Raw genomic sequence first — 12,246 nt, forward strand, 5'->3', positions numbered from 1 at the left:
GGTTTTACAGCCAACGCTACCAGGGTAAGCTAACCTGCGCATCAGTGCACAAGCGGGATAGTCACAAAGGCAGCAGACTTTGCAATCGAGCCTTCTAGATCCTACAATGGGACCTGATGGAGAGCAGGAAGAGTTCTTCTTCCTAAAATTTTAAGGCGAGGCCCACAGTTTTAGGGATTGACATTGGAAAACCTTCAGCCTGACTCTCAGGGCTGTAGAATACTGACTGCTTGCGATTGTCTTTTTGACGCCTCAAGGAGTAAGGAACCTTGTAACTGATACTTTGGCATTTTATTGTCACTTAAAATAGCCTGGCAATCAGAGAGAGGAGCTGCTACACACACCACTCATCTTGCAAGAGGAAGGAGGTCAGCAATTTAGCACAGAAAAGGTCATACGGCTGCTCCGTAATGGGGTGTAGGATTGCAAGACAGCGAAAGCTTCGCTCCCAGTCATTAATGAGCGTTACAGCGGTCAGGGACAGGTTTGCCCAGGCATAAGGAAATTACTCGACTGCACGAACTGCCCCGCGAAGGCAAAGGGCAAGCGACAGGGTCACATCTGTGTCCTTCGCCTACAAACCCCAGGAGCAGCCTTTGCCTTTCCCTGGCGTGGGCAGGACAGGTCAGCGCTGGGTTTCACCGCACCCTGGGGCTCTCCCCCCACCCCAATCCCCTTGGTGCACCTGGAATCCCACCAGCTGCACATCCCACTTGCTCCAGAGGGAAACTGAGATTTCCTTTCAAATCTTTTTGCTGAAAGCTCGGGCTTCTCCCCACGCTAGCATCAGCCTGCAGGAGAAAGGCAAGGCTGGTCTTACCGTCACACACATTTCTCACGCTGCCAGCCAGAGTGGGAGCAGACCCCCCCGCCGCGACCCGGGAGGGTCCCCATCACCGCTCACCCCTCCCGGTGCATGCGGTGAGACCAGCTGGGAAGGGGGCTTGGGGACACACACACCAGCCGCCTCCAGACCCGGCCCCCAGGAGCCCCCCAGCGCGGGGCTGGCAGCAGAGCACGGCTCCCACCTAGTGGGGAGCCCCGCCAGGGATGGAGGGCTCCCTGCTCCTTCGCACCGGGGCTCCCCACAAACCCTCCTCCCGTGAAGCTGCTGACCTTTTGCTGGCGGGTAAACACCTGATAAATAATAAATCGCTCCCCCCAGGCTCCTGCCCAGAACCTTTTAATTAAAGTCGTTGAGTTACTCTAAGGTGATGCCGATTGGCATTTCAATCCCAGCTCAGCAAACACATCTGTCAGACAAAAACTATCAAAAAAAACACAGAACCCTGGTCTTTGTTGTGTTTTCTCCTAATTGCACCAAATACTTCCCTTCACATCCTTTACTTCCCTGTTACCCCCCAGCCGTAACAAATCCGCAGTGCACGATGGGCCAGGAGCGTCCCCGCTACCGCAGCCAGCCCACAACCTCCCTAGCCCCACGGAGGCCTGCTCTGCCCTGCCGGCTTCCAAGAAATAATGTCCTGATTTTTCCACCCTCCCCTGCTGCCCCACCAGAAGTGTACACTCCCTTATATATTTCCAGGTTTTCCTGCTAATTTGCTTACCTGCTTCTGAATAACCGCACACACAGGTCAGTGAAGTACGCGACTGCTTTACACGATTTGGCAAAGCGTGGAGCACAACTACACCCTCCACCTGGCAGCCCAGTGACGCTGCTCTGCACACATGCAAGTTCCTCTGCACTTCCTCCGTCAGTCCGGGTTACCAGGCACACCAGGTCTGGGCTGTGAGCTGAAAAGCAAGTTGCAATAAACCTCTCACAGGAGGCGATGAAAACAGTTAAGCAACTGGATGGTCACCGTCATGTAAAAGGAGAAGAAAAAAACATGAGGGTCTCTTACTCCCACCCCTCAGGGCACAGCCACACGTGAGGGTAAATCCCACTGCCCACCAGCCAAGCCTGCTGCAGAACAGCTGGTCCAGCTGGGACTGCTCTGCCTGGGGAAGCCGCCCCAGTGACTTTTTCCAACATAAAGAGAAAATTAATTCCAGCTCTCTTCTTGTCTGCTCTGCACAGGAGCTTGCTCAGGGCACAGTGCTCTAGTCTGTGTTCTAAATTTAATATGTTATTGCCCAGTATGCTTCAGATGACTAAAGGAAGACACAGTCGAGCTCAATAAAGGTGGAAGGATGAAACTAGTTACAGCAGGGGATAGAGGAAAATGCTCTTTAAGCAATGTTGGTGATTTCGTAGAGAAGCGACAACAAACAGGAGACCACTGAGCTGTGAATGAAGCAAGTGAGAAATCTCTCACGTTACTGCATGCAACTCCACAGCACATCTCCTTTTAAAGTACTTCCATTTGCAATTTTTGGCAAGCTAAGAGCATCATCAACAGTTAGAAGTACAAAACAAGATGCTCAAAATTTTTACCTCTGTAAAAATCCACAAAAGGCAAAGACACAAAGTTGCAGCATGGGAGACACGGAGCTGCCGGGTCTCTCTTCCCTTGGGCTGGCGGGAATCGTTTGGCCCAAGCAAGAAAACCGGGCACAAGGAGGGGAACTGGCATCACGGCTGCCAGAGATCCCCCGTGGAGGGCGGCTTGCCCCGGCGCTCAGCCAAACGGGAGACCCTGCGACTGCTCAGCACATCTCCTCTCCTGTGCCGTTTCAGTCTGAATCCTGTTGTAACGCGTATTTGTTGGCTGTTCGCATTAGAATTTCTCCTACCTTTGACCCAGCACAGTGGTTCCAAAACTTGGGATACTGGAGGTGGCAGCATATGCTATGCTCACCTCTAAAGGGCTGCCACGCATGGATTTAGTGATCCTGGCAGTAATTCCCACTCCACGTGCAAAAACCTTCCTCAGGCAGGTGTATGAGCCACCAAGATCAGCTCTGGAAACATCCTCCAGAGCTTACAGCTACAGCAGTGCTGAGACAGAGGGTTTCTTGCTCTTTGTAGTAAAATCTTGTACGCCTCTAGAATCATGGAACAGAATTAGGAATAAAGTTTGACCTCCTAAGGATAACCAAGTAATTCTATGGTAATTACACTGCTAGGTTCAGGAAGTGAACCTAGCCACAAAAAAACAAACCATGGGCATTTTTAAATCCTCCTTTTCACTGCCACACAATAATACACATACATATATAATGAATAGATTATTCACATAGAATGAACAGAGATTCACAAGGGAGTCTTCTTGCATCACACACAGCAGCAGCATCACTAAATTGTGTAACTGTGCCTGGAAGGTAGGTACAAAACCAAATGGAAATCTCTCCTGTTTCATTTGAACAATCAGGCAAGGAAGGAAGAGAGTTGAAGTAACTTACAGCGGTTAGCTTTTGGTGGTGGTAGTTTGTTAGTTTTTTAAAAGAGAACACAAACAAAAAGAAAAAATAATAATCAGTGATTGTTTTTCAAAGCCAAAATCTTCAATGAAAAATAAGCTAGGCACTGGAGTTTGCAGGCATGGGATCTAATCATCTCCAAATCCTACTGAGATTGTTATTTACACCATTCTACACCAACATTTCCGTGACTATTTCTGTAGCAGCACTCAACTCTCTCTTCAGCAGACAGCTGTAACATTGCACCTTTCACGCTTCTGAGGTGTCCAATTTCATTAAGAGTCACTACAAAACTCCAAAGGTCCAAATTATCTGGTATGGTTACACTTTATCCTATTAAGCAAATGACGGAACAGGAAGAGCATATTTTTATGTTCGTATAAATAGCAACTCTCCTCAATTAGCTATAAAAAGATGACAGTTCATACAGCTGTTAGAACACATCAGGCAACCAGTACCTGCCATTTCAACAGCAGGACCGTCACAAGGCCCACACCACCAAGGGCAAGAAGCTAAGAAACATCTTTACTACTGTAAATAAGACCTGAAGAGGCAGAACTTCCGATTTTCAAAGAAAATGTTTAATTTTCCACGTTCATACTCATATTTTCCAACCCACAATCTGAAGTAACAGCTTTGAACCTCAAAAAATTATTTTTTGAGAAAATAAGAACGCATGCCACATACACGATCACGGAAGGCACTAGAGCCGGAAAACTGAGGCATATTCCCCCCAAGAAAATGTCTCATCACCAGCAGGTTGTGGAGGCAGAATTGCCAGCTCCTGAGCAGGTGACTGCTACAGCCAGTGCACATGCTGCGGCTTGGTGTCACAGAACAACAGCATGGCTGTCAGGAGGGTAAGGGATTCTCCTTCTGTGTTTCTGCCTGCTCTGGCATCTGCTCCTCCTGGTCTTTCTTCTTTTCCTGCATCTCCTCCAACACAGTTTGAAGCCGTAGGTGTAACGCAGAATCCCTGGTTTCAACATGCTGATGATCCTGTTGTACTACCTACAATTAAAGACAGATAATCACCAAAAAAACAGGGTCAAAAAAGTTTCTGTCAAAGTGTGACTGACGAGAGCAACAGAAAGCAACAGCCTCCATTTCTACATCCAAAAAAAGCCAATAGAAAGGTGTAATTCATGCTTAGATTATTGTGAAGGTATAACACAGTGGCAAAAAATTTTAAGTGAGACCGCTGTCCTTAAGCAAAAAGTTGAAAAAGTCAGTGATTTCATCTTTTCACATGCTCATCGGACAGTGCACTTTAAGCAGAAATTATTTCTGTTCTCCTTCAGCCTCTTGCTGGGGTAAGCACCACAGACTCTCGGCCCAGAGATCACTGGATAATGAGGAGAATGGAATGCGTATTACAAAGGGAATCATAAATGAATTTTTCTAATGGTTTAAAACTGCAGCTTTTATGAACAGCTCTTCTCCCTTCCTTTTGAGGGTGTTCAGCATTCTCAGCAGAAAAGGTAATCAGTTAGGCATGAACAAAGTAAAAGATCACCATCACAGAGCAGCCACGTTCTACTCTACCTGACATGCTGTTCTAAAAGCAACTTCAGTTTGGTTTTTTTACCCCATTTTAATGTGAAGAGTTACATGAAAATCTCCTGAAGCAACGTGAAACTAGACTCCAAGCACCCAGGAGCCATTTCCTCTCTCGTACAGTACAGAAAACAGAAAGCAGTAGCAGAACACTTCAGACAGTTCCTTTGGACAGTTACTTACTTGCCAAAAATGTAAGTAGACAATCCCCAGACTACAAACCTTTATTTCAATACCTTTAAAAACAAAACAAACCCAAGAAAACAAAGCACAACCACCCAAACTGCAAGATTTATGCAAAAGATTCCAGTTCAGGATCCAGACTGAAGAACAAGAGTGGGAGTGCATTAGGCTGCTTAACTGTTAAAAAGGGATGGAAAAAAAGTGTTAGTTATTGTTGAACTGGAGGAGTTCTCACCGACCCCCTGCTACCTTACAGGGCTGACAGGCATACAGTAAATACATACACGTATTTCCAAATGGTTTCCAAGACACACTGCTAGGTAATTTGAAAGCCTTGAAGACTTACATCTTTTATCACCAGAACAAATATTTCTTGTTTCTGTCCCACACGAAGTACCTTACCCTTGGCCAGTCACGTTCATGACTAAGAGGAAAGTTTACTCTGCACAGCAAAAACATTTTATTATGACCACCACGCATGTGACTGTTTTGCTGAGAATTAAATTGAGCTAACTCAACATTAAGGGCCTGGAAGCGAAGTTTTTTGAATCCACTGGCCAAGTAACGCTGTGAATATTTAATACTTACTTTATCTGTTCCTCTTCTCTGTAAAATTATCCCACTGGCTAAAAGGGCTTTTCCTGTTTCTTCAAATAATTTTTCCTCTTCAATTTTTCCTTCTTCCTTCAGCTCATTGAATTTCTCAACAAACCTAGATTTCAAGATTGTATTTTTACTCTCACAAACAACACTTTGGCTCACCAACATAAAAAGGAGGTTTCAGAAATATTTCTAGTTTAATCATAAATAGATCTTACCTCTGGCAAGTAGATTTGTAGTTTGATTGCAACAGGTCGATAGGTCTCGGACCACTGCCATAAACTCTGTAAAATCTCCTATTGAGAAAGGAAAAGTTTAGTTTTTCAAACCATCCAAGAGGGATATGTGTGGGAGTAAATAACATTGCAACAAGAATATTCATGTAACTATTTCTCCTTTTCCCATTAGCTGTTACGTTCACCCGTTCCAGAATGTTTAATCATTTTAATAAATGCTTGTTAAATCTTCCGCACCGCCGGTGGGTCAGAGGAGCACTGCAGCCCCCCCAGCCTGGGAGGCAGCTGCAGGCAGCCCACCCTGGGCACCCAGGGGAGCTGTACGGGCCTCTGCCCTGTGGCTGCGAGGGAGCCTCCGCCTCAGGCGATGCCTTTTGCGCCTCGGCCAGTAATCAGAAATACATTAATTACAAATACAAAGGTAACACAGTGGAAACGTGCACTGCAGTTTCTCTGCGGTATAAACAGAGAAACCGGGGCCTGCAAGGTCGGTGGCAAGGGCAGCTGTGTCCCCCGGCGGGGCCAGAGGCAAGGGGCTGGGGGCAGCTCCGGGGAGCGGGGCGGGGAGCGGTGTAGCTCCGGCACCCGGGGCCGGCCGGGCGGCGGCGGTGACTCACGCTCGCACTTCGTCCTCCCGGTAGAAGATGGGCGGGATGACATCCTTCACCTTGCCGTAGCGCGGCCGCGGCACCCGGTAGACGGGCTCCCTCAGCGGGGGGAAGGCAACGTAGACATCGAACCACAGCGGCTTCTCGATCACCCCGATGCGGAGCAGGTCGCGGGTCCTGCCGGGGAGAGGAGCGACGGGGGGAGCTCAGGGACCCCCGCCCCGCCCCGGCCTTGCGCCTCCCCCCCGGGGCACCCCACCCCGCCCCGCCCGGCTCGCCCGCCCCGCGCCGCCCGGCCGCCCGCCCCCCGCACCGGCTGAACACGCTCCCTATCTTCTGCAGGCGGTTGCCCGCCATGGCTGCGCCGGCGGCCGGGCCTCCCCTAGCAGCCGCCTGCCCTTCCACCCGGAAGCGGAAACGCGCGCCCTCGCCGCCAGGGCGCGCAGCCAACGGCCGAAGGGCGGCGGCGGAAGGCGGTGCCCAGGCAGCACCAGCCGATGGCCGAGCGCAGGTGCTGCCGGATCGTCTGTGTGTCCCCCAGTTTAAAGGGCCAGCGCCGCCCCCCAGGCCAACCCCTGACGGAACGCGCTGAGCAGCGCAGCCCTCCCGCTCCCCTCGTACCCGGCTGTGCCTCCCGGGGGGCCGGGGCCCTCTCAGGCGGTGGCGGTGCCAGGCCTGAGGACGGGGCTCCCGGCGGGGGGGGTCTGTCCGGGCCGCACGGGCGGGGCCTGGAGCCCCGGAGCCTGTGGAAAAGCCTGATCTCCTCAGGGGTCCTCTGCCGCCATGGCGGGCTGCTGAGGAGACCACCCCAGCCCGGGCTTTGCCCTCACCGAGGCCTCGGGCCTGTCCCCGGCTGGGGGGCCTGTCCGACACTCCACCGCCCCCGGGCCGGCTGCCCCCGAGCGGCTGGGGAAGCTGGTGCGGCTGCGTGGGGCCGGAGGCAGCGCCCCTCACGAAACCAGCCGCCTCTGCCATGCAAACGGCCGGGGGAACGCGGGGCCCAGCCCCGGCAGCCAGCACCGATGACCCCTCCTGTCACCCCCAGCCCGCCTTCGGGCAGCTCCGAGCAGCCGCCCTCTGCTCCCACTCCGCCCAGGGTTGGGGCGGCAGCATCGGAGCCACAGCCGTCCCAGCGGTGCTGCGGGCAGGCGGAGAGGAAGGGCTGTATCCAGAACCAGCAGGGTCCTGCTCAGCACCACCGCTGGCAGGACAACAGCTGTGCCCCCCTAAGCCCTGTGGGCTATGGGCACCCGCAAGCCAAGAGGGCGGATGGGCCCGGGAAGGCAGCAGTTGTCACGAAGGCAGCAGTTGTCACCCTGCTGTGACCCATGCAGAGCCCGGCAGGGCCGCCCGGCTGCTGGCTCTGATTTCTGACTGGGCCACTGCAGAGCCCTGCTGCAGGTGACAGCCGTCCCGGGTGAGGGACACAGTCCCAAGCCAAGCAGGAGCCATGGTCGCCCACACTGGCTGGTCCCACGAGGAGGGGACACATCAGAGATTGCTGTTGCATGCTGCAGCGGCTCCTCTCGGTGAAATCATTGCTCTCCGTGCGACAGGAATGACGTCCCCAGAGGCTGGGGGTCATCCCCTCCACCCCCGGCACTTTACATCTGCCCTGTTTGCTGACCCCGAAGCTAAACACCACTGTGTCCACGTGGCAGCCGAGGAGCTTGGGGACCGGTGGTGACATCGGGCTACAAGCCATCACCAGCAGCAGGGTCTCAGGAGGATCGGTCTCACCCCAGCCACCTTTTGGTGCTGGGTTTCACAGAGCAAACGGGGGGATTTGTCACCGTGGTCTGCACAAGCCTTGTCCAGGGCTTGCACCGTGGCCTGATCCTGCCCCGGGCAGCCCCAGCGCTGCTTGCTGGGCCCAGGAGGTGGCAGCAGATGGTGCCGGGCCAGCACAGAGCCCCGGTCTGGATTTTTTACTTCGATTTATAAAATCCAGCAGCTACACCCAGGCTCCTTGCCCTGTGTAAGCAGCCTTCCCGCAGCCAGCGTTTCCACCAGCCTGATTTGAGAGAAGTGTGTTGCATCGAGGGATGCCTGGGCACTAGGTGCAGCCCTTAGCTTGGGAATGAGCTGATGGGGGAAAAAAAAATACATCCCTCCTTCCATCTTCCATCCTTGGGAAGGAAGGGGGCAGTAAATTTCCACCGCAGACCAACAGCCAGCAGGTACTCGATGCCAGTCTGAAACACCTCCAGCATCCATCCTCATCTGACCACAGTGTTCAGTCCTGGGCTCTTCTCAGCTGCCGGTCTTCTTAAAATATCATTTTGAAAGAAAAACCCTTGCCCCCATAGAGCAGAAGAATTCAAAAGGGAGCTGCTGGGACCGCTCCAGGGCTGCATCTGAGCCGCTCAAAGGACTGGCCAGGCCCTGGTCTTTTCAGCTCTTTGAAAAAGCCCTGGCTCCCCCGCAGGCTCGTGACAGTTTGCTTGGCTGCAGCAGGAAGGCAACATCCAGGGTTTCTCTAGCATTTCGATGCTTTTGACATTTAAGGCAAGAATGCCCTGACTTTTTCCAGCATCTTCTTTGACAGAGAAGGTTTCCAAGCCACACGCGAGGCTGGGAAGCACTAATCCTGCCAGCAACCAAAAGCTGCTCCTGGACAGCTGGCACAGGGCAAGCAGACTCCAGCCCCATCCCCACAAGCGAGGGGGATGCTCCACATGCTCCCCCAGCCCTGCTGCTGCCGCCCAGAGCCACCCACAAAGCGCCATGTCCCACAGCCTCAGTGGCTCCTTGCCACTGGGAAATAACCCTCCTGCGAGCCACGGGCTGCCCACAAGGGTCCCATGGTGAGGCGCTGCCTTGCTAAGGCTGCCTGGGGGGTATTTATCAAGGACAGCACAGCCTGGGCAGGCCAGAAGTCCTAATCTTCCCCAAAACAAAGGGCTTGAGGCCAAGTTTTTGGGTGCTGGCTGGGGACACGGGCCCAGCTCCTCTAAGTGGTGCTTGACACACACCTGCCCTTCCCACAAACTCAGCACAGACCCCCCTCATCTTTGAGGTGCTGCTTTTTGAGCCTCCGAGGAGTTTCTCACCAAAAGTTTCCCCCTTCCAGCCTGCTGCAGTGAACATGAAAGGAAGGGGAAGCCAAGCCCAGCACCGAGCAGGCAGTTTCCTACAGGAGCGATGCTGGGACCAGTCCCTGTGGGAGCAATTCCACCAACGCCATCCAGTTCTCCCAACTTTGCAGACCCGGCGATCCCACCAGCTCAGCATGGTGCAGAAATGTGCAGGGCTAGAGATGAATAACACGTATTTTAGAAATAATTCATTATAATAACATATTTCCGTTCTGCCAGGAGACAACGTGAAGGAGCCAGACTGCCTGCTTGACAGACGCAGAGGAGTTGCTGTGCGATACTTAATGAAACAGTTTAAAGAAAACTCATACGCCCCGTCCCCGAGAGGCTTGTTATTTTCAGAATGAAGCGGGTAAGCCACAGCGTTTTTCCTTTTCCGCTCTTTCCCGAAAGGCAGATCCCCACACAAGTAGCTGGCCATGGCTGTGCTGGGAGCTTCCACAGGGACCCGCAGGCACAGCAGCCCCCTGCCAGCGTGGGTTGGCCATCCTACTCCCCAGCATGCTCAGTGCCAGGACAGTTTCCCTGGTGCAGAGACCACCCCCGCAGCCTCTGACCCCACCGGAGCCCCCTGCGTTGGACCCTGGCTGAACCCCGGCGTGGGGACGGCAGAGAGCAGCAGTGGGTGCCCCAGAGCATCCTCGGCTGTGTCAGGACATTCCCTGAACCCTGGGCTCTCGCTGCCCCTTGCTCACCAAGAGCTCCCAGTGCTCTTCTCGCATTCTTCCACAACAGGCACCAAAGGGGACCTGCTCCTGAACCAAACATCTTGCCGGGTGGAAGCAGGACTTGCTCCTGGGTGGAGACAGGAGCTCACCAGCAACGGGTCTCCCGCAGAGCTCACTTTCTCAAGAAAATCATTGGATGTGTATCAGCACTGCCACAAACAGGGAGGAACTGAGCCAGGGTGGCTTTTGGGCATTTGCAGCCATGAGGGGCACAGCTAGAGCTGGATAAGAGCTGGTGTTCCCCTCCCCACCCTCATTTCTTTCTTTTTCCCCCTGTAATGAAATGGGAGCAAAAAAGCGAAATACACCTGAGTGTTAAGAGTACAACGGGACTTTATTATATGAATTACTATTAAACATCTTTAAGAAAAAAAATCACTTATGGAAATAAATTCTAAAATAGCAACACTCACAAACGTCACAGATTTTGTTTTGTTTTGTTCTTTTTAAACCATTTTGTATAGAAGTGATACAAACATCACTGAGAATTGTGTATTTTTATGTAAGAAATGCATTTTGGCTTCCAAGCCAGTTTTAGTGGCCTTTCTACTCATTAGACCTGATGGTGTTTTTTTTAAAAGGACATAAAAATAATCACTCTTCATCCTCCATTAAAATGATGCTTTGTGCCTCCAAGATATTTTGAAATGGCTACAGAGTGACATCATTCAGAGAGGCTTTGCCTAACCTAGGATATTTAAGGGCAAGTTGTTAGATGGTGTTAGCAGAGCCATCCCCAAGCCCCTGCGCTGAGCACGCTGCCCACCCTGTGCACTCACGGGTGTGGAGCCCGCTTTGAGCACAGGACCCTTCACGGTTAGTGCATGTTGTCAGACCCACTCAACATAAACCCTTTGCTGGCAGGGGAGGCAGAGCCAGCGAGGCCAGGGGCTTCGCACCCACCGCTAGCAGCCAGCGGAGGCTGCAGTGACACCGTCCCCTCCCCACGGCCCCTGCACCCCAGCTCGCAGCCCCCAGGCTGCCCTTGCTCTCCCTTTTCCATTTTCCCACAGGACTGAGCCCCGCTCCCCGCATGCAGCCCTGCGTGGGCTCTGGGTGGTCCCGGGAAGCAGGAGGATGCCAGACGCCTTGGGGATGTGCTCGGCCAGCCCAGCCCAAAGGAGAGCAGAGGCAGCCTGCTGCCTTCAGGCACCTCTCCACCGGCAAACTGCAGCGGGGTTACAAAGCTAGCTCCCAGCCAATGTGTCACCAACGTGCAGGCTGAGCAGAGAGGGGAGAGGAGGAACAGCAGCATTTACCACTACACCGCTCACTGCTGTTAAAGCCAGCGGTTCCAACAGGACTGACCTGTGACGTGATGCGAGACGTTGCTTGCCCAGAGCTACACTGCCAAAGAGAGCTCAACACGATCCTCTGCGGCCATGGCACGACGCAGCCCGTCCTCCAGCAAGGACGAGGAGCACAGCAAACCCTCCAAGGGCTCAGCAGTGGGAACACACGCTGCAAGTGCCCAGACACAAGTGCTTCACTGCCTCTCTGCCCCACGCACCAGACCAGCCCTCCAGTAACAACCACCACATCTGGGAGAAGCAGAATTTCCTTCCCGCCAGTGCCCGAGCTCCTGCCGACTGCCCGTCCGTGCTTCCTGCGTTCGTGGAAACTTCGCTGAAAGTTAAGCCCTCGGTAGCTAAGAGGCGCTGGAACACTGACAGGCTGATCCAGTTCCAAGCTTGATTTCCTTCCAAATATGCAGAGAGCTGCTTTGGACTGGGAGGGAGTGACAGCAGCCTCCTACAGACCCGAGCCAGCAGCGGATAGGAAAGGAGCCCCTCCTCCCACTCCACCAGTCTCAGGCTGGGAATAAAAGTCCCACCCAGAGACTAAAGGACCTTCTGTTCCCAGCTGCAAAGCCCCAGCTTCACACTTAGCCCCTCGCACCCACAGCCACGCT

At 53.1% G+C, this 12,246-nt stretch overlaps 1 protein-coding gene across 1 annotated transcript; it reads right to left on the reverse strand.

Annotated features, from left to right (window-relative positions):
* Nucleotides 1–3,883: 3,883 nt before the first annotated feature.
* On the reverse strand, nt 3,884–6,956 carry MRPS23 (mitochondrial ribosomal protein S23). The gene is made up of 5 exons (XM_037370715.1): nt 6,822–6,956; nt 6,518–6,685; nt 5,883–5,960; nt 5,653–5,776; nt 3,884–4,335 (listed from the first exon to the last, which is right to left on the reverse strand). Exons 1-5 carry the CDS (start codon nt 6,863–6,865, stop codon nt 4,177–4,179), a joined length of 573 nt encoding a protein of 190 aa, XP_037226612.1. The 5' UTR covers nt 6,866–6,956; the 3' UTR covers nt 3,884–4,176.
* Between the last annotated feature and the right edge of the window lie 5,290 nt (nt 6,957–12,246).

This window comes from Falco rusticolus, chromosome 1, assembly GCF_015220075.1.
Source record: "Falco rusticolus isolate bFalRus1 chromosome 1, bFalRus1.pri, whole genome shotgun sequence".
Lineage (NCBI taxonomy): Eukaryota > Metazoa > Chordata > Aves > Falconiformes > Falconidae > Falco > Falco rusticolus.